Genomic DNA, 24,832 nt, shown 5'->3' with positions numbered 1-24,832 from the left:
TTTTTTAGGTACATCCACAACATATGCAAGTTTCTGGGCCAGGGATTGAATTCAAGCTGCATCTGTAACTACACCACAGCTATACCAAAATGAGATCCTTAACCCACTGTACCAGGCCAGGGATCAAACCTGCACCACCAGAGATGGAAACAAAGCTGGATCCTTAACCCATGGCGCCACAACAGTAACTTACAGCAATCTACAATCTAGGCCGATTAGCAAAAAACCTACTAGGAATTTGACCAGAATTGCAGATGTACATCCAAATGTGGATCAACTCAGGGAGAATTGACTTCTATATTGTATTCCTAGCTGTGAACACAATTTGGTCTTTTAAAAAATTTTGTAATGAAGTTTTACTTTTCCAAGAGGTTCTGCATGTCTTTATGTTGGATTTAGTCTTAGGTATTTGACACTGTGACTAGTGCAATGCTATCTTTTTAGTTGTTTTGTTTATCTGTAACATATACAGTGTGGACTTTTGTTTACTAAACCTTTTACCCAATCACACTGCTAAATGTTTCTATTCTAGTATTTCTAATACCTGGTCTGTAAGTTCTTTTGGGTTATTCCCATAAAGTATCAAATTCAGTTAAGGTTCATCTGAAAGAGAATATATCTTTCTGCAGATTTTTCTATTTTTCACTGTGAATAACATATTAATATAGATCTAACAATCTTTCAAGAAAAGGTGACCAATGGAGTTGCCGTCATGGCTCAGTGGTTAACGAATCCGACTAGGAACCATGAGGTTTTGGTTCGATTCCTGGCCTTGCTCAGTGGGTTAAGGATCCGGTGTCGTCATGAGCCGTGGTGTAGGTTGCAGATGCGGCTTGAATCCCACGTTGCTGTGGCTTTGGCGTAGGCCGGCAGCTACAGCTCCAATTCGACCCCTAGCCTGGGAACGTCCATATGCCTCAGGAGTGGCGCAAGAAAAGGCAAAAAGACACACACACACACACAAAAAGTTGACCAAAAGTACTTATTCTTTGAAAAATAGTAATGATGACCCATGATATTTCCAATATGACCTGTAATAATTTAAAAACATATGATCTGTAATAATTTAAAGAACATCAGTTGCTACCATGCTGGTAAAGCAATACTCAAATTTTTTTTAATCAGGAAAGAGAAAAAACCTTAAGTTTTCAAAAGATTTTACATAAAACAACAAAAATTTGACCCAAATAGTTAAAAGTTGATTTTAAAAGATCATCTGATAAACCATATAAACTTTCTTACCTGCTTTACTTCAATCATAAAGGTCAAAATTTTGTTAAAACTGATTATGATTAACAATGGCTGTGGAAGTATTTTTTTAAAGAGGAAGGGCTCCAACAATATTCTGAGTAACTGCACCTTGGCAAAAGTTTGAATCCACTGACACCTTGATTTGGATATGTAAAATAGTGCCATAAAAACAAGTCATTGCTTTGTATCAATCTTTGAATTATTACACAGTAAGTTAATTCTTTATAAGTTTTGCCAAGGACCAAAAAAGGGAAGGTTGTGAAGTAAATTCTAGTTCTTAATTCTGGCATGTTTATCATTAACATCTGAAAAGACTAGAACTGCAAATCCAAAAAGACACTATTAATTAAACTTAAAAACTGTAAAACTTACCCCAGATATAATTCTAATTCAAAGAAAAACTGATTATTAAAATTACTGCAGCTAAATTAGTTCAGTTGTTCAATTATGCTGGCCTAGTAATTACAGAGTAGTTAAGTCTTTACTTTTAAAACTCTGATTTAACCGGGGGTGGGGTGGGGGGGGAAGGCCTTGCTAAAAAGAAGTGTCCAACATCTCAATGACTAAAGTTCATAACTTGGGTTTTTTGGCCATGCCCACAGCATTCGGAAGTTTCCGCCAGGGATCAGATCCATACCACAGCAGTGACCCAAGACACTGCAGTGACTATACTAGATCCTTAACATGCTGAGCCACATAGGAACTCTTGGAGTTCATCATTTTGATGGAAGCTATAAACTGGGAAATGGGAAATAAGACATTCTACTTGCATTTCTTTATTCAGAATACTGGCATTTGTACCTTACCATAATTCTCAAGTTACTTACATTTATGTCTCTTTCATGGATTTCATCTACAATTACATGACTAATTCCTCGAATGCCTGCTTCTAATTTTCTCAGGAGCACTCCTTGAAAAGAAAATCAAAGTAAAATCTGGAAATGAGTTTCTATGTTGATTATACAAAAGTGCAAATAAACACATTTCTAGACAATCAACTGTTTCAACTAATATATAACCCCAGCATTTTAGGAAAGAGATAATCACTGGTATATTTAAATTATTAAAAATGTGGTCATGTACTCTGAAACACAGTTGTATAATGAATAAAGTATTAAAAAGATAAAAAGATTTAACTCTAGTAACCCAGGCTGATTTCATCTGCCCAAGCTACAACAACCAGCAGGTATATCATACTCTCCTGAAGAAAAAAATGCCAGACACTGGCTTATTATTTCCATTCATTCTGTGAGGTTACCAAGTTTTCTTTAGAAACACCACAATGTAAACCCCAAATTAAAGGCCAAAATATAACACTACTAACCTACAGTACAAAACATTATACTGGCATGAGGACGGGGAAGTATAGACTCAAATCGAACACTGTAGCCACAGCTTTTTCCAGGCTCTTCTCCTCTCTCATATGCAACTCGCTCTGCCACAGAAACGGCACTGATTCTCCTGGGCTGAGACAAAAAAGAGAAAAGATTTAAAAGCTACAAAATGGTAGTTACACTTATTGGGGTTATTAAATTATTATAGTAAATCTGTCCCAATGTCAGTTTAGTAATCAACAAAAACAGTAATACCTTTAGGAAGCTCCAAAAAGTAGTTTCTTAAATCAGTACAATAAAATTACTACTTAAGTCTACAGCAGACACATTAAAAATGTTTTTGTATATATGAAGTGAATCCAAGGTTTTCATAGAAAATAAAATTTCTTCATCAACCCTAACTCAATGGTATCAAGTGATTTTTCTAGTAAGGAAGCGGACTAATCACTCTTGAGAGAGCTTGTTCATGTAACTGCCTATCACAGTGAAAGCATACTTTTAAAGAATTACAACTGAGATATTGAAGGTGAACAATCTTCTTTGCTATATCTACTTTTCATTCACTTATTAACCCACAAAGTATGCATAGCACATTTATGTCAAGTGCCAGATATTTAAAAAAAAAAAACGACTCAATGAGTTACTCTTGCTTTTGATGAGTTTATGTAGCAAGGAAAACTGAGCATATATTACTACTTCCAGTATTTAATGAACTGAACTCTTTCTTAAGAGTGCTATAGAATGTTTAATGTTTAAGTGTTGGAGTTTGACTTCTCTGAAAACTTCCAAAGTGTTCCCTATCTTCTAAGTACACAAAACAAATATTTACTTGAATACCGTGGCTATGATATCCTGAAGGTATAGCTGTGGAGGTACATGTAGATGTATAGACTAAATGCTTCCAGGTTGCCTTGAATTTGACTTTGTCAAAAAGTTCCTGATCTAATCCAAACCCCCCAGAACACTAATTCCGTGAGAGTGATCAATATTCTTTGAATTAATATAAAACACGACTTCTTAATTTCTGTATCCCTACCACAAAAGTTCCTTAGGGTATGTGGCTAGTAGTAAATACAGCTATGTGTATAATCACCTAGTTCCTATTTATCCTGCACACAAGATAAGGGGTTAAAAGATGCCATCCTGAACATACTTGGTATTTTCCTCAACTTATTTTGTCTGGTTTATATGCCTTGACTTGCTGAACTATGCTGGCTTTTAAAGACCACTACTGACCTGCACCTCACTAACTGAATAAAAGTGTTACATGAAAGACTGAGCTATGTTCATCAAGAGAAGTGTGTGCTATATACTTAGGGAATGTGAAGATGATATTCCATTAAAAGTATAAAATACAAAGTTTCTTTTTTTTTTTTTTTAAGTCTTTTTGCCATTTCTTGGGCCGCTCCCACGGTATATGGAGGTTCCCAGGCTAGGGGTCTAAGCGGAGCTGTAGCTGCCAGCCTACGCCAGAGCCACAGCAACGCGGGATCCAAGCCGCATCTGCGACCCACACCACAGCTCACTACAAAGTTTTTTAGGTACTTTCAAAAAGTTCTTTGCATTCTATCAAGAACAGGTAAATGCTCAACACTATTCTTAGCCCCTTTCTCACCTTTTGTCTTTCCTACAGTTTTCAACATTTCTACTCAACAGCTGGCTTCCAGAAAACTTCAAATCAGTTAGGATATTTGATTCTTCTGAGGGGTATTTGCATACCACTGGACACTCAGGGATTGTTTTTGCCCCCCTTGAGGCTACTTTTAGGTCACCTCGTAGTTTCCAGCCTTTTAAACTGACTATTACCAGGGGACGGCATATTCTGTAAGAGGTATCTACTGTAGTTCCCAACCCTACAGCCCCTATCCCCCAAGCCATCTGTGACAGAGGCTGTTACAAATTAATAGAAGAGGTGCTAAAACAACCACCTTCAGAAGTCCAAGTGACCAAATTTCTTTGAGCATTAACAGAAAACATCACTATCAAGATGACTATTCAAAATATCAAAGAAACAAATGACCCTATAATCTCCTTTCCATGTTTTGTATGCTTTTCTAACTCATCAGCTTCCAATTTCAACAGCGCTGACTTTAAACATTTAAAATATATACTAAAAAGATAAGTGCTTCTTTTATTAATAACTGATTCAACTAGAAATCAGTGGAATTTTCTTGAGGGAAGCATGGCAAAATACACAGAAATTAAAATATGCATACCCTTTGACTCAACAATTTGATGTCTAGGAATTTATTCAAATGAAATAATCAAATGAGAGTATAAAACATCTGTGTAAGTATGTTCATCCCAGCACATGTAAAACCAAAATATAAGAAAACAATCTTGGAGTTAACTATTGTGGCTCAGTGGAAATCAATCTGACTAGCATCCATGAGGACGCAGGTTAGATTCCTGGCCTCGCTCAGTAGGTTAAGGATCTGGCTTTGCCGTGGCTGGTGGCTACAACTCCAATTCAACCCCTAGCCTGGGAACTTTTTAAGGGCCACAGGTGCAGCCCTTAAAAATAAACACACACACACACACACACACACACACACACACACACACACACAGTGGTGACAGAAGCAAGAGATGTTAGGTCAACCAAACAGAATACTTCAAATTATCCTACAGTTGTATGAGCTTTACATTTTCACTACATTTTTATCTGCTCTCATTTGTTCTGCAGAATCTTATTACTCTGGAGTCCAGCTATAGTAGTAGTTTTAAGTGATTACCTCTTCACAATTCTGTTTACCTTATCACAATAGCTAATATTACAGGTAAAACTTTCCATAGCACAGGCAGCTAAAGACCTGTCTCAAAGTGTTCTACAGTGTTCTAAAATCTGCATCTTTTGGACCCCTTTGACATTTATCCAGAAGTACAATTTCTCTTATCTTAGAGCTCTCTAGCTGAAAGAATACAAGTTTCAGAACTTTGTACCTCTATTTCTCATTTGGGTATTCAAATACATGGTAATGAACTAGGCTGCAATAAAACACAATATTTCTAGGCACCAGATACCATAAAACATATCAAGCCATTTTTTTTTTAATATATCCTCTATTTTCTAGGTTCTGAGTTTATTTTACACGAGGGACAGCTATATTCTTGAATGAAGGCACCTTAGTGTGTGCAAGACTGCCAAAATATTCAAAGAAACATGCTTGACTGGCATCCTAGCAATTATAATTCACCTCTCTCATCTTTAAGGTCAGAAAATACTTCCTATTTTCAACTGTGGTACACTTACATAAACTTTAAGTGGCTTGTGTATGAAGAGCATGAAGGCACAGAAAGCATACAGTGTGTGTGGTACAGAATTTACACCAAGGCTGATACTAAGGTTAGGAGTTAACGATGAGCTACTCATTCTGTTTTATTCTAGTCCATTAATAACTCTCAACTTGTGCTCTATGACTTGAAATAACACATTTAATCCAAGCACACAGAAAACTTTGGTAATAAACTTCATGTAGCTTCTCCTATAAATGACTAGGTAGAGGACAAAGGAGAATTGATACAACAGTGATATTACTATAAAAACTACTGTTATCTCAGATTGTCTTAATAGAAGTACTGCATAAAAATTAAAATACTAAAAACTGTATTCTACAATGACCACCAGTTTGCTCAGCCCTACAGCTTTTCCAAGTAGAATGTTGATACTCTGTGGTTAAATTTTAGACCTTATCTTCACAGCTGAACCATAGTTGTTTATAAGACAAAGGGGATATACCAGGATACTCTACAAGACTTTTTACAGTAAGAGGTATCAGACTGATTTGGGATACCATTAGGACAAAAAACACGGAAGCCATAGGATGCGGATCTAGTATGACAGTCCAGTCATTCAACTGAAATCAGAAGACACAGGCTACATCTCTACACCACTGGAAATTTTCAAGCAGCAGTTAAGTGACCACCTCATAAACTTTCCACACTGAGAAGGAAGATGGAACAGTTCTCTGAAGTATATTCCAACTCCATTAAGTCTATTACTTTATGAAAGAATACAAATATAGTGGATAGGGGGTTCCCGTCGTGGCGCAGTGGTTAACGAATCCGACTAGGAACCATGAGGTTGCGGGTTCGGTCCCTGCCCTTGCTCAGTGGGTTAACGATCCAGCGTTGCCGTGAGCTGTGGTGTAGGTTGCAGACGCGGCTCGGATCCCGAGTTGCTGTGGCTCTGGCGTAGGCTGGTGGCTACAGCTCCGATTCAACCCCTAGCCTGGGAACCTCCATGTGCCGCGGGAGCGGCCCAAAGAAATAGCAAAAAAAGACCAAAAAAAAAAAAAGAAAAAAGAAAAAACAAATATAGTGGATAAGTGAGAGCTGTTTTCTATGCAATAGAAGTAAAATCTTTGATCCACCATTCCACCCTGTGACTTCACTGCACTTATATCTGTTACAACCTACGTACAGAAATCGATTCCTTTTACAAATGAAAGCCAATGGAAACGTCCAAATTATCTGGGAAAGGACAGTTACTATGCAAATTATACAAAGCTGAAGACCGAAATACAAAACCCATTTTTATCTAGAATAAAAGCCATTTTTTTTCCTAGAACAACTTGGCCTTGATAAATTAAATAGGAACTGAAAAAAAACTTCTCACTTGGAGTTCCCTGGTGACTCAGCAGGCTAAGGATCTAGCACTGTCATTGCTGTGGCGTGGATTTGATCCCTGGCCTGGGAGCTTCCACGTGTGACAGGAATGGCCAACTCCCCCACCCCCCAAAAAAGCAAAAAAACCACAACAACCAAAAAACCAAACACAAGAACCCACACTTCTCACTTTTGCAGGAGTTAGTTTTCTTCCCACTCATGACAAGCAAACAACTTCTGATTAAGAACATAGATCAGCTTATCGCTGAATTCTGCATTTTTTGTCAATATGGCGAAACTGTTTGAGTTTAAGAGTGGAGAGCAGCAGTTAAAGAGGAAGAGCAGAACAGCAAAGTTCTTCTGTTAAATGGGTGCCTTCCTAAAAACATATCTCCTGAAAAGGTCAGATAAGTGTTAAGAGCAAGTGTATTTTATTGTACTTGGGGCTGGAACTTCTGCTGTCAAAGAATTCATAGCCAGTTTTAGGTGTGAGAAGGGCAATCAAGGAACATTTTGAGATGTAGAAAGCCAAAGGCCATATCCCAGAGAAACAAAGCCCTACCATATTTTTTCAAGCTTATGATATCATCAATTTTAAATGCTATGTTCATTCTTCAGTCATTGAGGCCACAAAATCCAACTCTCTTATAAAATGCAGAAGCCAATTTTAAGGCATACCTCCATTTCGGACATGTTAAATCCCTAAGTCAATCAAGGTCTGAGCCAGCCTGAGAGGTGGTATCTAGCTACTTGCAATGCTCTCCTTCCAAGTGCTAGAAGTATGGTGTTAAGAGCTGACAAGACCTACTTTAACCTAAGACGACTTGGAAGAGCTAATCAGATCTTTCCTAAGCACTGGGACAAACTTGCAGGCACTGCAGTAGTAGCCAAAAGGAAAAATAATGAAGGCAAATTGTTTAGTTATGAATCCTAGTTTCAACCACTTTCTGTGTTGGACAATTTTTAAATCTCTTTGTGCTCTAGGTTACTGAAAGAGAAATACTAAATAATATAGTACTTACAACTTAAGTCATAAACTTCAAATGAGTTAAAAAAAAATCAACTGTTTAAAATAGAACCCAATATACAGTAAGCATTCAGCTAGTCATATCTGTTTTGCTGGCTTGTCTACTCTTCCTCTGACTGGTTTTACTGAATATTAAGGTGCTAAGATTGAGAGAACCAAGGTTTGGGTGTGAACTTAAGGGGGAAGTAGTCTCAGTTTTGTTTAATTCAAGGCCCACAGACTCCCTCTAGCTCAGACATAATCCTCCACACAGTCCAATTTAGCTGAGGAATCTGTGAAGGATACTGGAGATCAACACAAGACTTAAATTCTTTTCATACCTTTTTTTCCTTTTTTTTTTTTTTTTAAATTTTAAAGGGCCTAATGCTCTGTAACTTGCAGAACTTTATGTAGCTACAAAAGGGAGCTGGCCAAAGAATTAGTGATGGTCTGGCATCTAGGTATTCCCACCTCTCAAAAGCTATCCACACCAGGTACATCATAAGCTGGCTTGCTACTTACCTGAGTTACCACAATATTACACTCTGCTGCTCGGTCATTCTGGATAAAGTCATCTAGAATAAACTGGGGAACTTGAGTGGTTTTACCACATCCAGTAGCGCCTCGGACAATGACAACTGGATTTTGACTAATAGCTTCCAGGATTTCACTTTCAAATTTCTTCACAGGCAGTAACTCTCTCTCCTGTAAGATCTGTATTAGAAAAGTTACACCTCAAATTTCTACCAACAATTTATTAGAAGAAATTGTCTTAATTCTTAAAAAAAAAAAAAAAAGCAATCTCTGTAAAAAGAGCTTTCCAGTGGCTTAGTACTCAAAATATATTTTTCTCATAATGTACTTATGTCTCTAATAGAAGGGCTTTTCATTAATTTTCTGAAGAATCTTTTTGGCCTTATACACCTTTATTTTCCTCCCTTTCATTCCACATACATTTACATTCCCTCTTAGATATCCCATGTATGTTATTATATTCCATGTATATTCCCTTTCTTCTGACATTTTTAGTCAGAAAATACCAAAAAAAAAAATTAAAAATGAAAAGTAAAGAATTATTACCCCACATCTCTCCACTTACATTAAGAACACAAGCCCTTGGAGTTCCCGTTGTGGCTCAGTGGAAACGAATCTGACTAGCATCGATGATGAGGATGTAGGTTCGACCCCTGGCCTTGCTCAGTGGGTTAAGGATCTGGCATTGCTGTGAGCTGTGATGTAGGTTGCAGACATGGCTCTGATCCTGCACTGCTGTGGCTGTGGTGTAGGCCGGCAGCTACAGCTCCAATTCTACCCTTAGCCTGGAAATCTCCATATGCCATGGGTGTGGCCTTAAAAAGACAAAAAAAAAAAAAAAAAATCACAGGCCCTTAACCCAACTACCACCCTCGGAAGTAAATAGGATTAGTAGTTAGGTAAATATCTTTCATCTACCTTCCTCTAGAAAAGGGCAAAAATATATTATTCACTGTCCTTTTACCTATACCTAGAAAGTTCTGAAGCTCTGAGCACCATGTTTATAGACTTACAGCTTGCAAATCACGATCCTGTTCCAGCTGATACATTAATTCATTCTTGATCTCCACGCTTATTTGTTCTGGAGTAGCCTATAAAATGGAAAGGCAACACAATTAAACAAAACCATAAATTAGCTTCAAAATGAACCCATTTTTCATTTAGACATCCTAATGAAATATACTCAAAAGTAAAACCCCAAGAGTCTGAGCTCAAAAACATTGCACTCACAAAAGCCAGGGGCCCCTCATCAATGTTGCTACTAGTCCAAGGATTCCAGTTGGATTGAGGAGGAGACCAAGGAACGACACCTATTTGGTTTTGTCGCTGAGATGGTTCAAAGTGAGCCAATTTGCCAAGGTTGAGTGTAACAGGCACAGAAGGATCTTCAGGCTATGAAAAAAATAACAAAAGCAAAAAACAGTAACAGTTGCTTGTCTGACCAGTGAAAAGTTCAATATGAAGGTGAACTACATAGCTGTATGCTTACTGGGGGCACGATGTCAAGATCTAGTTCTTGAACAATGTTTTGCAGCTGATGTTCCAATTCTGGAGAAATGTTAACTCTGTAAGGCTCCACCTAGAGAAAAGCAATGGCCATGAAAATCATGTAACACATGTACCAACACTACTCAAATCTACTATACAAAGGTTAAGAGTGTGCAAAAGACACAAGGTCTACATTATTTTTAAAGCCAGTTAAGTCAGTTCCCCTGTGACAGAATTAATGATTATTTACTCATTGCTCTCTATGAAAACAGCATCATGCTGGACACAGATGATTAGCTGGGCCATGTTTTTTTGAGGCAAGAAATCTAGAACTATCAATTAAACATCTTTACCCAAATACTAAACATAAACTAAGCTGAATTCTAGGATAGCTCTCTGGGATATTAAGTCTAAAGACTTACTGTCTCTCCTTCTTTCTTCTTTGTAAGTCCAGAGTAAGCTTCAATCACTCCAAGATGGTAGAGTTGTCTGACAAGTGACAGCGCACAGGACTGGGCTGCCAATTTTTTATTTGATCCATGTTCGCGAGCAAAAATCCCTATAATTTAAGGTCAGGATTATCAAAGACGAAAGATAAACCATCCAAGTAAAGAAACATCTCATCATGAGCAACGAGGAGCTTAGGTACAAAAGCTGCCCGAAGATAGAGTATGTTAGGTGTTCTAAGTTCATTTTGCTGACCAAAAGCAACATTATAACTAACGTCTTATCAACTACGTAACTGACCACCTTGATTATAGACAGAACCTAAGACACACACATATCATTACAAAAGTAAATAATCTACTTCACAAAAATAGCATTATCTGGCATAAAAACAGAAAGAGTTTAACTTCTGACAAGCAAAGGGTCAAAAAGCAAATCAAAGGAATAAAAATGGGTTTTCAACAATCTTCTTCTATAAAGGGTCAAATAATAAGTATTTTAGGTTTATAGGCCACATGGTCTCTGTCATAACTACTCACTATCTCTGAAGTGTAAAAGCATTCACTGAAAATACTTGAACTAATAAGGTTTGATAAACTATGGGCCCATTGCCGTGAGCTGTGGAGCAGACTGCAGATGTAGCTGGGATCCTGAGTTGCTGGTTGGCAGCTGCAGCTCCAATTTGACCCCTAGCTTGGGAACTTCCATATGCTGCCAGTGAGGCCCCCCCCCCCCAAAAAAAATCTAATAAAATTTCCTTTCTTATATTATTAGTCAGCTTCCGGAGACATATTAAACAAGGAGGAGGACAGATACCTTCCTGCCTAACTAGTCAATTTAGTCAATTCTGATGATCAGATTGATGGGCTGACAGAATTTACACTGTCTTTATCCTCTTCCCTTAACAACTCATATAACCAAAATTCAACACCATCTGATAATTTATTAAAAAGCTTGATTCTATTAGAAATCTTTGATACATTAACTTTAAATTAGGGTAAGTTGCAGAATTCTCAAGCTGCAAAGAATCTTAGGCAAAACTTTCCAATATGCACTTAAGTAAATTAAGTCCCAGCAATGTAAGGTGTGATTTATTCAAAACCACAGAACTTGTTAATAAAACCAGGTACACAGGGCTATTCCTTACTTTCAACCATGACACACTGCCTGCTTTAAACTTACTAAGAATAAAGAATATACACACACCTCTGCCTTTCTACTTCTCTTATGAAAAGTAACCCCAACCTATTCCTTAGGTGCTTCCTTTTCTTCTTGACTCTATGTGACATTTAAATGCTTTAGGCCTCCAACCCTATCACCTGATTAACTCCTTTCTAAATATCACCTAGTTTTACACAAAATAACTATATCTTCTATATAGAAAGACAAAAAAAAATTTTAAAATCGACACTGGCAGATGCCTCAGTAGCCTACCACCTCTTACCCTTTGAAATATTAACACTAGCAATCTTTCTTTTCACATGTAAAAATGGGAAAGTGAGCCCTCTAATTACAAATATTCTAAAATACTCTAAATGCTACCTTCTATCATGGACTCTCTCAAATTAATAAAGCTTACATATATGTGGCTCAAAAGCATTCAACTATATAAAACTCAGATTATCAGGAGAGCATTAACACTTACTTCTGCCCAGCTGCTTGATATAAATGGTCATTTCTGCAATAAAGCTCCTGTAACAACATATACAAACAAGGTTAGATATTTCACTATTAGAAATTATCAAATCCAGGACTCCCAAATTAGGCAGGCTATCCAACTGCTTAGCAAATAAAAGCAAAAAAAAAAAAATTGTAAACATTTATTTCTGTTCAATCCTAGAACAAATGGAAGTACGTAAACTTCGAATAATACACAATGCAGCACGAGACAGCTATAATCAAAGTTGATGAGCCAAATGTTCACAAGAAGAAAATGTTAGGGTTTTTGATTCTATATATATATACATATATACTTACTCTTAACTCCTATTCCAAAAGTTGCAGTCTGAACAGCTAGAATACATTCAGTAAAAAAGGAATTTTCACTTAGCCTAAGGCCAAGAAATAAAATAGGCCTGAAACTCTTTAAATTACAGTTGTGATTATTTTAAGATTCCTTTGCATGGGCCACCCACTAAGGATTTCAATCTGTTAAGATAAATACATGCACATATGCACACATATACATGAGTATACAAACACTGTGCATGTCAGTGGCTCCTAAAACAGGGGTCTGATATCTGCCTGCAGCCGGAAGTAGCCCTTGGTAACAAAAAATTAAGCTTATATCTATTACATTTATTTCAATCAGGTCCTGGAAAACGAAATATTTTTAAAAATTATAGCTAAAATTGCTAGTAGATTCTAAGGAATAAATTGAGGTTTTAACACGGGGAAAACTGCCCTTTGAAAACTATGCTTTCTGATCCTTCCACTGCTCAGGTACATTCTAACCTTGTGCTGTGAATAAAAGGTTAGGTGAGACTTAAAAAAATGTTAGATTCCTTCCTATAGCTCTTGCGAACTGACCTTTAGGCACAGGGGCTTCAGGGGTCAAAGGCCACTGGCTTTCAGGGGACCAACATCCACCCTTTCATTAATGACACCGATGCCAGTATGTTTCTCAGCCAGGCTTAAAGTCAGCACTCAATCTCATTCTCCTCCACCTAGGGGGAACAGCGACACCAGAAATCAGTTTACAATAGTTTCCCATGTGATTGCTTAGTTCAGCCTAAGCAGCAGCACATGTGTGTATGAACACAGACCTCTGGTGTTGCTGTCTGTTATGCCTTTTTCAATAAAGGACATACAAAGAGCAATGCTGTCCTAGCTCTCCCAACTGTCTGCCTTCTTTGCCACAGCCTGAATTCTTCAACTTTTTGTATTAGAAGTCAACAAAGAGTACAAAATTTAAAAAAATGTTTAAAATAAGCCAGGCATAAAAATCATCTAATGTTGTCTCCAAATGCTACTAAGCCAATTGGTTCAGAAAATAAAAATCATCAAATGAATCTTTGCTTTATAATCTGGGGGTTTAAAAAAGTCTGACATCAAAATTAAGTATTTGAGAATTCAGGATTGAACAAAACAGTGGGAAGCTGGGAGGACCATGCTCTGAACATCATTTTGACCAAAGTTTTATTTTAGTAATGATTATTTTAGGGTTGCTACTTGCAACCAAAGGAGAATACATTGATTTTTCAAAAAAAATATTTTTGATGTATTTTTGAATAATTTATTTCATATAGGTGAAGGACAGCAAATCAAATCATCCAGAAAGTTTATAAACATTCTCTCTTCCAATAGAATATAGTGCCCCCAGAAGAGTCTAATCCGTATGAGCCTTCCTGGGAGTAATAATTACTACACCCTGGAATGCTCTCAGGAAGAACAGCAAGCAGGCTGAGAAACATACTGTCACTGTTAGAACCACCTCCACCCTTATATTCAGTTTTATACATTTAACAGAATAATAATAAGACTTTTGAAAGTTGGCAACTTTCAAAGTGATGGGAAATCTGGACCTTGACACAATGCCATTTACCTTCCGAAGATGCTGAAAAAAACTGAAGTGTCTAACTTGACCCATTAAAGAAATAAACATTATAAGTGCCTCTAATATCACAGTGAATGATAAACTCACCTCTGGCTGATATATATATTTTTTAAACGGCCGCACCTGCAGCATATGTCCCCGGAATAGGGGTCAAATTGAAGCTGCAGGAGCCTAAGCCACAGCCATGGCAACATAGTTTGCAGCATGCCAGACCCATAAGCTACTGAGTGAGGCCAGGGATCGAACCCACATCCTCATAGAGACAACACTGGGTCCTTAACCTGCTGAGCCACAACAGGAACTCCTGATTTTTAAGCCAATTATGGACAAACCAGTACCTGTGGCTCTAGCTTTTGCCTCTCAGATTCATACGAGAACCTGAAAGTCTAGCAACATGAACAGATTTTCACAGAACTTCCCACAGTGAAAATCAAACATAAGTGAAAATCATGGCAAACTGCATATTACGAAATCAATGAAAATTCTTCTTGGGCAAGGTGACGTATCTTCTTTGCACAATTTGCTACTAATCCACAAATTGGACCAGGCAACACATACAATGAATATACAAAACAACTAACTTACTACAGAAGGAAAAGAGTGAAACAAGCAAACCTGTTATGATCAGGACCCACTTGGGTGTACTTATATTCTCCTTGGATCTTTTCTTTTTGGAAATACTGGTTCAGACGAGCCTTAGCATTTTCCAAGGTCCAGTTTCCATGAAGTCCGGCATTTAAATCCACTTCTTCAGATTCAAGAGTCTGTTGAGTCAATGATAATTAAATTTGGCTGCACCAATTTTATTTAGCCATACATATTTAAGGTACAAACACTTCTAACAACACTTTCTTTGTACCATGCTTTATAATGCAAGTTGTTTTGTTTTTAACAGTTTCTAATCCTAGTCAAACCTGAGCCAGAATTGCTTTTTAACTCCATCTGATGGCCCTACTGTATAAGTAGTCTATTAGTTAATGTACTGTATTTAAACTGTTTCTAAGAAACCTTGGATAATTTATGCTGGTTTTAACACTTTAAATATGTTAAGTGGAGGAGTTCCCGTCGTGGCGCAGTGGTTAACGAATCCGACTAGGATCCATGAGGTTGCGGGTTCGGTCCCTGCCCTTGCTCAGTGGGTTAACGATCCGGCATTGCCGTGAGCTGTGGTGTAGATTGCAGACGCGGCTCGGATCCCGCGTTGCCGTGGCTCTGGCATAGGCCGGTGGCTACAGCTCTGATTCAACCCCTAGCCTGGGAACCTCCATATGCCACAGGTGCGGCCCAAAGAAATAGCAAAAAGACAAAAATAAATAAATAAGTTAAGTGGAGAAGTAAACCTGTTATCAAAACACTTTTACTATTGAGTGGTCATGAAATGCGGTTTACTGAGGTAACTACATTTCCTATAAAGCAGATGAGGAGTCCTTCTACTACTGCCCTGAAAAAAGTTTTATTTCAAGGCAATTCTGGTGACCAGCTTTAACAGGTAGCTAGGTTTATGGTGTCTTCTATGAACACTCAGTCTCAAATAACTACCTAAAACAATCACCAAATTATTAAATTGCAAAAATCTCAAACCCTCCCATGAACAAACTCCAAAATCACATTCCTAGAGACTTAACACAGGGAGACAGCCTTACCGCTTGTACTTCTTGTTCCTCCTTTCTTGAGTAATAATCCTTCAAGTTGGCTCCACGATCCCAGGTGGGCCCAGTAACACCATAGCCAGAATTATTTTCTATTAAGGGAAGAAAATGATTGTTCTCTTGATGCATCAAACTGTAGAAAGATCCTAAATGACTTACTTCAAAAGGGTCATGACTGAATTGCTAAGTCCAAAGACACTATGGAGGGAGATGTTACTAGTAATGATCAGAAGTGACTAATAATCCAGAACACATTATAAATATAGCTTTGTTTTACATTGTTACATGTGTAATAATTCATTAAATGAAACTTTCTTTGCTAAATATGATCCTGAAAGAAGGCTGCTAGTGCTAGAGATGGAAATAAGCTGAAAAATGTTAAAAAATGATCTTGATGAGAAAGCAGAGGAACTAAAGATAGTTAATATTGATTGAAACTCTAAGCTTATTATAACAAACTTAAAAAATTTTTTAAATTTACTCCTTATAACAATCTTATGAAGTAAGTACTACTGTTACTGATTGTTATTCTTTTTCCATGAATACTGGATCTGAGACCTAGGCAATTTGACCAATATCCTAGTTAATCTACCCTACAGTGGACACACTAATACAAGTTTTGTTAATACACAGAATTCAGCAATGACTGGGATCCATAAGGCAAATAAACAAGTCTACAATATATTTGGCAAATAAATTAGAAGAAAGGGCAGTAACTAAGACCCTTTAACCAAATGCTCCAGCCTATGCAAAATCTAGCCAGAGATCAAAAACCAGTAAATGGTAACAACAGTAAGGAATTAAAGCTGTTCCCCTTCCTAAGAGAGCATAATCTTACAGTATTTGTAAACTTAGGAAGGTCTTGGGTTCTCTCAACATTATGAGTTTACTGTAGTTATCTATCCAAGTAAGACTGTATTTTTATTCTCGGTTATGTGCACACATTCAAGTTCCTCACCTGCCTTGAGAGCCAGATGTGGAGGAAGAGGGCCTCCCATGGTTGCTGGTAAACCTCCACCAGCATTTGCTGTGTCGTCAGGTGAATCAGCAGTTGTGAGAGGAGTGGGTGCTACCTGCAACAGGAAAAGTCAAGGCAATCTTAGTCATGTTGCCCTCAGAGACTACAAAAATCTTTTATGCTTAGAGGAAGCCCATGTGTCACCTTGCTTTTCTCAAAGTTAACATCTTCGTTTTCAGTGATTTTATAAAACTATTATGATGGTTCTCATTTCAGGCAGAAAAGGAAAAGGATAGTAAAAATATTCATGATTTTTCCTCTGGAGAATACTTATGCAGATGAATCAAATTTTTTTCCACAAAAGGTGGGGTCAGTTTATGCTGTGTAGTTAATTTACCTTTTCAACTCAATCTTTATAAATATGTTCAACTCCCAAGAAGCATCTGTTAGGAGATGTCTATGTGGTAGACACTGCCATGAGTACTGAGGATAAAACAATGAACAAAACAGATGCTCTGTACTCAGACAGCTATACTCAAATAGCTGTATTCTAATTCTGTATTCTTATGGAGCTAAACAATAAATACACAGTATGTAAAATATGATAAAATACTACCAGAAAAGAAAAATAGGGACTGTGGGAGATCACTATTTAAACAAAGAGGTAAAGTTCATTCCTAAGATGACATTTGAGAAGATATATGAAGCAAGTGAGGAGTATCTGGGAGAAGGGGTTTCCAGAAAGGGAACATCAAAAGTTTAAGGCAAATACAAAATACTTTATTTACAACTTCTATTTATTTAAATATCAATCTATATGCATTTTAATGACTTACTACTCCACTGAATAGATGCATTGTACACAACTCAAACAATACCATGTTAATGGACATTTAGATCACAGCCAGTCTTTTTTTAGGGCCGCATCTATGGCATATGGAGGTTCCCAGACTAGGGGTCGAATCAGAGCTACAGCTGCCAGCCTACGTCACAGCCACGGCAATGTGGGATCCTTAACCCACTGAGTGAGGCCAGGGATCGAACCCCAAACCTCATGGTTCCTAGTCAGATTCATTTCCACTGCACCTCAATGGGAACTCCTGATCATAGCCAATCTTAAATCATAAAATAGCATGGCATAAATTCTTCGTACGTTGGCTTCTTTCCTTTAGGAAAAATTCATGAAAGTGAAATCCCTGGGTTAACAGGCATCAACATTTTAAAAAGCATCATAGTGCTCTACAGAAAGGTTACTGACTTTCACACTTGCGTCAGCACTCCATATGAGAATCTATTTTCCCATATTCTTCCCAATTCTGGGAATTACAGCATGTGTCTTGCATCTTTACCATGTTAATTGTTTTTTGATGTGGCAAACTATTATTTCCATTTCCATTTTGTCTGCCCCTATATTCTACCTATATATTCATCATTCTCATTAATTTCTAAGAATTTAATATTTCAGGGCTATTCATTCTGTCATACAAGTTGCAAATAATTTTTATTCTTTTTAACTTTAATGCTGCTTCAAGGTATCTCGTTTTTGTTCCTGAAGTCAAATCTAGGTTCTGCTTGTGACATTCTCCACAAAATGGACTCTCTTAACCTGAGACCTGGTCTACATTTTCATACACATACATATATATATACCCTTCTCATTCTGAAACTAGTACCATCATGAAAATTCAGTTACTGCAAATTAAAAATAAATACATTAAGATATTTATTAATATACAGTAGGAATGGCAGATACTTAACTTTTTCAAATTCTTCTTGGTTATTCTTCAGCAAATCTATTTCCTAATTCGCTTTTTGGTCTATTGTATTAAATATTATGTTAAATTTACAGAACTTACTCAGGGAGAACTGCCTTATAATAAACTTGACATATTATAGTAACTCAACCTCCCATCCAGAAACATGTATGGCTCTACACTTCAATCAATTCTATCTGTTGACACATTTCTCCACAGACATCTTGCCCTTCTCCAACTCTTATTTTATTTTTTTTTTATTTTTTTCCAACTCTTATTTTAACATCTTTTGCAAGACGTCTGGATAGCAAAAACCTTACAACACTAACACAACAGCTTGCTCTGAGGTAGGAGGCAGGTTTCTCTAACAAGGATGATAAAGATAGGTGTCAGGTTTGCCAGCAGCCCCCCTTTTAAGACTGGGGGTTCCCTAAACTTAAAGCACCTCAGCTGTGACACAAACCCACCGTGTCCTCAGCATCCACCAAGTCCCACTCCACATTGTCTTCCAAGGGATTCAGGGACAAGGGGAAACTGAGGCAAACACGAAGCTCCTGCTGCCTGCTATCCCCTGAATAACGTCATCCTTTCTCTGACTCATAGGTCTTGTGTCTTCTGCCAGCATCTATGGAACTGTGGTAGTCTGAATTGTTAGCATTTCTATTATATTATATATCCTTTTAATTTTTTTATTTATTGCATTACACCAAGTAATGGTGGTGACAGTGGACACCTTGGTCTTATTTTAACCTGGAAAGTTGCCGTAGTGCAATGCATCTCAAATTTTTTGCAGTGAAGAACTGGCTGTGATTTTGTTCCCTCTAATCCACTGGGAAGAGTATTTTTGTCAAGTGAATATTATTTCTAGCAATTCCAAACATGAAATGGAAAAACATAAAACACAAGCTTAAGTTTTAGATTCAACAAATGTAAATTAGCTGTCAAAACATAAGCATTTCTAAATGCTTACCATCTCTGCTCACAATTGTAACAAACACTGTACATCACTGCCCTAGGGCTTGTTTTTAGTACAGTGCTTACTATTATTTTTAGATGGTATTTCTTATCATGTCTAAGAAGTATTTTTCTACCGCATTTTCTAAGTACTCTGTTGGTAATAGATATTTAATTCAGTCAAAAACAAACAAACAAAAAACCAAAAAACAACCCTCTGTTGGCGTTCCTATTGTGGCTCAGTGGTACTGAACTCACTAGGAATCACAAGGATGTGCGTTTGATCCCTGGCCTCAATCAGTGGGTTAAATGACCAGGTGTTGCCGTGAGCTGTGGTAGAGATCACAGATGCGGCTTGAATCTGGTGTGGCCATGGCATGTGGTAGGCCTGCAGCTGCAGGTCTGACTGGACCCCTAGGCTGGGAATTTCCATATGCCGGGGATACAGCTCTAAAAAGAAAAAAGAAAATCTTTATTAAAGTTAACCACTGAGTAAATATTTTTCTTTTCTAAAGTCATCAATGTGGAGTTCCTGTTGGGGCTCAGTGGGTTAAGAACCCAACAGTGTCCATGAGGATGCAGATTCAATCCCTGGCCTGATCAGTGGCTTAAGGATCCTGCGTTGCTGTGGCTTGTAGCTCTGATTTGATCCCTAGCCTGGGAACTTCCATATGCTGCAGGGGCAGCCCTAAAATGCACCTAAAAAAAAAAAAAATCAATCTATGAATGCATGAGATATATAAAATCCTAAGACATACAGATCAGGTATATAAAGAGAATGAAAACCGAATCTTCGGGAAATCATCTTAATTCTCTGAGAAATGCCAAAGTTCATTATGAAACATATTAGTATACTATTTGAAAGTAATCCTCCGTACATGTTAGCATAACCATATAACATATATCTCAAGTGAATGGCCATACTTACCCCCATAGTTGGGACTTCTTCACTCTTTACTTCATTTATCCGAACCAAATAGTTAACAAAGTCTCTGGCAGCATTGCTCTGTGCGTCTTTTTTATTGGTGGAATTACCCATGCCAGTGTAATTATATCCTTCCACTCGAACCTTTAACAGTAAAAAAGGGGGCAAAAAAAGTTGAGGAATTGATCTGGGTAATTCTGGGATTTAAAAAATTAGTAATTCAGAGTTCCTGCTCTAGCATAATGGGATCACCAATGTCTTTGTATGCCAGGATGCAGGTTCAATCCCTGCCTGGGACAGTGGGTTAAAGGATCTAGCACTGCCGCAGCTGGGGAGTAGGTCCAAACTGTGACTCTGATCTGACCCCTGGCCTGGGAACTCCATATGCCATGGGGCTGCCAAAAAAAAGGAGACCAAAACCAAAAAACAAATATTCCCCAACCCCCAAATAACAAAAAACAAACCAAAAAAACCCTTGTAACTCACTAGTCCATCAAGGGATAAGTTAACTTTTGGAGATATACTCTACACACCCTGAAAATAACAGCCCTAAGAGAATTCATGGGCTATCTTATAAAATAGCAGGTAAATCACAATAAAGAACATTCCCTGCCCTGAAGTACAACACATTAACATTTCCAAAGAGAAAATACTATTCTTTTAAAACCAAAACAAGCCTCAGAAGTCACATAAATGTAAGCAGTAATTTTTTAGTACCTCGCACATGAATTTCTGCCTGTTTTTATTCCCCACTGCTCTAATTTCATAGGATGGAGTCATCTTCCTTTTGCCACACCAGGCATACAGAAAATTTTTAACATCACCCATGATTCAAGAGTCTTCTTCAGACCTAGGAAAACAAGTTAGTTAAAAACAGCATTATTTATAAGAGCAAACACTGAAAATTACTAATCTGGAAATAATCAATAACAAGAATTTACTGAAAATCTAGGTTAAGTACAGAATATTCTATCATGCTGGTATTAATATTAATATTGCCTGTGATGAAATTTTAATGACATACGCAAATAATTGGAAAGTCTGAGACTTTGTTTTGAGAAAAAGCAGGATACTAAAGTATGATTCGAGTGACACAAAAGTATGTATAAATCAAGACTGGAAAAGAAATATCCTCCCAAATGGTTATCTTTAGATATCTACAAGCGATTTTTGTCTTTTCTTTAAAGACATTTTATGTAATGTCCTACTTTTTACAATATTCGCTTTATGTGTTTTAACTAATTTAATCCTCACAACAGTAGGTAACACTAAAAACTATAGATTCTACTTTACAGTCTTTTTACAGAGCAAGACACTAGACATAGAAAGTTTCAGTAACTTTTTCAAGTTACTCACTGTAGAAGGCCTAAATTCAAAACCAAACCAATATATTAAGAAATAGTCATCTGAAAAAGAATGGGTGCATTTTTTTTCATGCATCACTGAATCATTCTGTCGTACAGCAGAAATTATCAAATTGTAAATCAACTATACTTCTTTAAAACTTAATTAAAAAAAAAAAAGTTCCTGCTGTGGTCAATCCCTGGCCCAGCACTGTGGGTGGGTTAAGAATCCCGCACTGCCGCAGCTGTGCCCTAGGTCAAAACTAGGGCACGGGATATGATCCCTGGCCTGGGAACTCCAGATACCTCATGGCAGCCTAAATAAATAAATAAATGGAGAAACAGCCTTTCATCATTTCGTATATAAATCCAAGAGTTTATCCTCATTTGGATTATGTCTCCTAGAAGACCATCCTCACAGCAATAGGCAATGTTATTAAGTCCAAATATATTCTGTGCTAAATCTTTCCTTTAGGCCTTGTTACTCATTAAATTTGAGGCTATTACATTTTCCTTAAGAGCAACCTATCATAGTGATTGGCATTCTCCCTCTACATCAGTGTATAGCAAAAGATACAGATCCTGAGTCTAAATTACACGCAGAGGGATCTGAGACCAAATTCAGAACTGGAGAAAATATGCTAAGAATTGTTTGCTGTGATGTGAGAAGAAACTCCATTAAGCCTCTGTCTTCCGTTAATGTTTAGTCCATTTTGTTAGCACCTAAATCTAGTTTCATCAAACTGGACCCTAGTACAAAAAGTCTCTTCTGCAGTCACAGGTTAACCCTGGGGATAACCGATTCATGAAAAGTTGTGGAAAGCTGAAAATGTCCACCTACAAATTCCAACCATGAATAATTAATTTTAAAAACAAGCCCTCAGGGTGAATGGGAAACATGAAATAAGGACTATACTATCAAATTCCTTCCTCCCTAGTCTTATCTAACGCCATCATATTAAATATTAACTATAGACTAATGCTATCCAAATATACATTGAAAGTTTAGTCTTTTCTCTTTAAAAGCTCCAAAATCAAGTTCATCCATCTGCAGCACTTATGTATCCACCTGAATGCTAACATGGCATCACAGTTAAAACACAATTTTAAATTTCCTCCCTAAACCTGTTCCTCTTCCCTCTAATCCCAGTGTTCCCATCTCCTTAGGGGGCACAACCATCCACCAAATTACTCCTATCACCCATTTGGGACTTATCCAGTCCCTCAACATCCTCCATAACCATCCGTTACAGTCTTTACTATGTACCAATCAGTATCCGTTAAGGAGCATTGCGGCAACTACTTCACTTAACCCATACGACACTGTATAGCTGAGCATTATTACAGGTAAGTAAACTGAGAGAAAGAATAATTTGCCTCAACAGACAGAGCTTCTAATTGGGGGACCCAGAATTCCAACCCAGGTAGTCCTGATCTACTCTTGACCTAAGGCTCACTTTCGCCTCCAAACATGACTCCAATCTGTTCGCTTCCCTCCCCTCTCCCACTACTGCAACAGCTGGAGTTCAGCAACAACGTCCTAAATAATTCCCATTTCCTTTGTAACCACGCTAAAATCCAATCTTCTTTTAAATTCTTCTCACCACATTCCAGTCACGTGGCCTTCTTTCAGTTTCTTTCTAATCCCTGCCAGTAAACACTAACTAATCCCCCTCCGCCTGGGGAGTTCAGCTTTTCTTCCACATCTTCCGTAGTCGATAATCTCCACCCTATGGGCGAGACGTCGGCTCAAATGTCTACCTCCTCCGAAAAGCCTTCCCTCGCGCCACCCTTCCGGAAATGGCGCTCTTCCTTTACACTAAATCCTCCAAGACCTTTTTTTACCGAAACCAGCACTTGTTTTCACACGGCTTCCCACCCCTACCACGACCCCAACCTGAGAGAAAAGAGCAAGGACTGTGCCTAGCTTATTTTCTGCTCTATCCACAGAGGCCGCAGGGTACCACCCGCTATTTGCGGCACGCAGGCCTGCGTGGACGAACGAAGGGCCCTAAGCGTGGGCGGCGGTTTGGCGGGCTTACCCCCCCCCTCCCCGGGCCGATTCAGTCCCTTTCACTCTACGCCGACAGCGCCACCGCCAAGCGCAGGCTGGAAGAGGAAGTGGGGTTTGGCCGCTCCGGAGACGAGACTAGGCCTGCCTCAGCGAATTAACTGGGGGCCAAATGGCGGCCTCAGGCAGCGCAAGCGCGGAGCGGCGTCGCAAGCAGCACGCAACCCGCAATCCGGGAACCCAGCGAGACGGCTCTCCCCTCCCCCACCCGCCACCGCCGCCAGCTCCAGGCAACAAAGACCCGCTGCAGAACCCCGGGGCCTACGCCGTCCCAACCGGTAACAAAGACGTCTTCCCCTTACCGGAGTCCGCTTCCTTGTGCCCGAGAGCACAGCTCTCTCAGGAACGTCCCTGGCTCGGGCCTTAGCGACGGAGACCAGACGAGCGCACCACCACTCGCACCGAGGCGGCGGCGAAATGGCTCCGACCGCTACGCCGTGGAGGCGGAGTCAGTGCGCTACGCATGCGCAGAAGGGGAGCGTGGGGCCAAGGGCGCCCGGAAGAGGGGCGGAGCTGCCGCAACCACGCGACGGGCAGCGTCCAGTCGCCTGGGAGATCCGCCGCGCCCTAGAGCGGCGCCGGGGCGGAGCTTCCTCCTTTGGCGCGCTGCCTCCTCTGGAGGGGCCTGCAGCATGGTTTTGGAGAATGTTTTGCACCTTCTGTCATAGGGACCTGTAGTAGATGAGGTGCCCCACAAAGACACACCTGGAAATCTTAGGTGGTAACTTTATAGGGTTGATGGTGATTAAATGAGATGGCTTAAAAAATAGAATAAAATAAATGAGATGGCTTGCGAAGACGGCTTAGGGCAGTACCCAGCACACAATAGCTGTTCAGTAGGTATTGTAGTGATTCGGATACTCGAAGGCTAACATCCCCTAAATAGAAGTAAGCTCGGTGAAGGCGGGAACCCTGCCTGGCCAGCTCAGGCCACTAAATGAAGTTCTTGGCACC

At 38.7% G+C, this 24,832-nt stretch overlaps 1 protein-coding gene across 1 annotated transcript in view; it reads right to left on the bottom strand.

The window, feature by feature from the left end:
* DHX9 (DExH-box helicase 9) overlaps positions 1 to 24,327 on the bottom strand; it is a 42,046-nt gene extending 17,719 nt beyond the window's left edge. The window contains exons 1-14 of the mRNA XM_047751842.1: positions 24,181 to 24,327; positions 21,182 to 21,314; positions 20,468 to 20,608; positions 16,832 to 16,946; positions 15,868 to 15,965; positions 14,840 to 14,988; positions 12,314 to 12,360; positions 10,644 to 10,780; positions 10,223 to 10,312; positions 9,964 to 10,125; positions 9,747 to 9,824; positions 8,722 to 8,913; positions 2,576 to 2,717; positions 2,079 to 2,161 (exon numbers count right to left, since the gene is read on the bottom strand). Coding sequence (XP_047607798.1) covers positions 2,079 to 2,161; positions 2,576 to 2,717; positions 8,722 to 8,913; positions 9,747 to 9,824; positions 9,964 to 10,125; positions 10,223 to 10,312; positions 10,644 to 10,780; positions 12,314 to 12,360; positions 14,840 to 14,988; positions 15,868 to 15,965; positions 16,832 to 16,946; positions 20,468 to 20,608; positions 21,182 to 21,292 — 1,545 coding nt within the window. The 5' untranslated portion in view covers positions 21,293 to 21,314; positions 24,181 to 24,327. The remainder of the gene's footprint in view (positions 1 to 2,078; positions 2,162 to 2,575; positions 2,718 to 8,721; positions 8,914 to 9,746; positions 9,825 to 9,963; positions 10,126 to 10,222; positions 10,313 to 10,643; positions 10,781 to 12,313; positions 12,361 to 14,839; positions 14,989 to 15,867; positions 15,966 to 16,831; positions 16,947 to 20,467; positions 20,609 to 21,181; positions 21,315 to 24,180) is intronic.
* Positions 24,328 to 24,832: the final 505 nt, after the last annotated feature.

This window comes from Phacochoerus africanus, chromosome 11 (genome assembly GCF_016906955.1).
Source record: "Phacochoerus africanus isolate WHEZ1 chromosome 11, ROS_Pafr_v1, whole genome shotgun sequence".
Classification (NCBI taxonomy): domain Eukaryota; kingdom Metazoa; phylum Chordata; class Mammalia; order Artiodactyla; family Suidae; genus Phacochoerus; species Phacochoerus africanus.
Note: the sequence above shows the minus strand (reverse complement) of the source record. Positions and strands in the feature narration are given on the sequence as shown.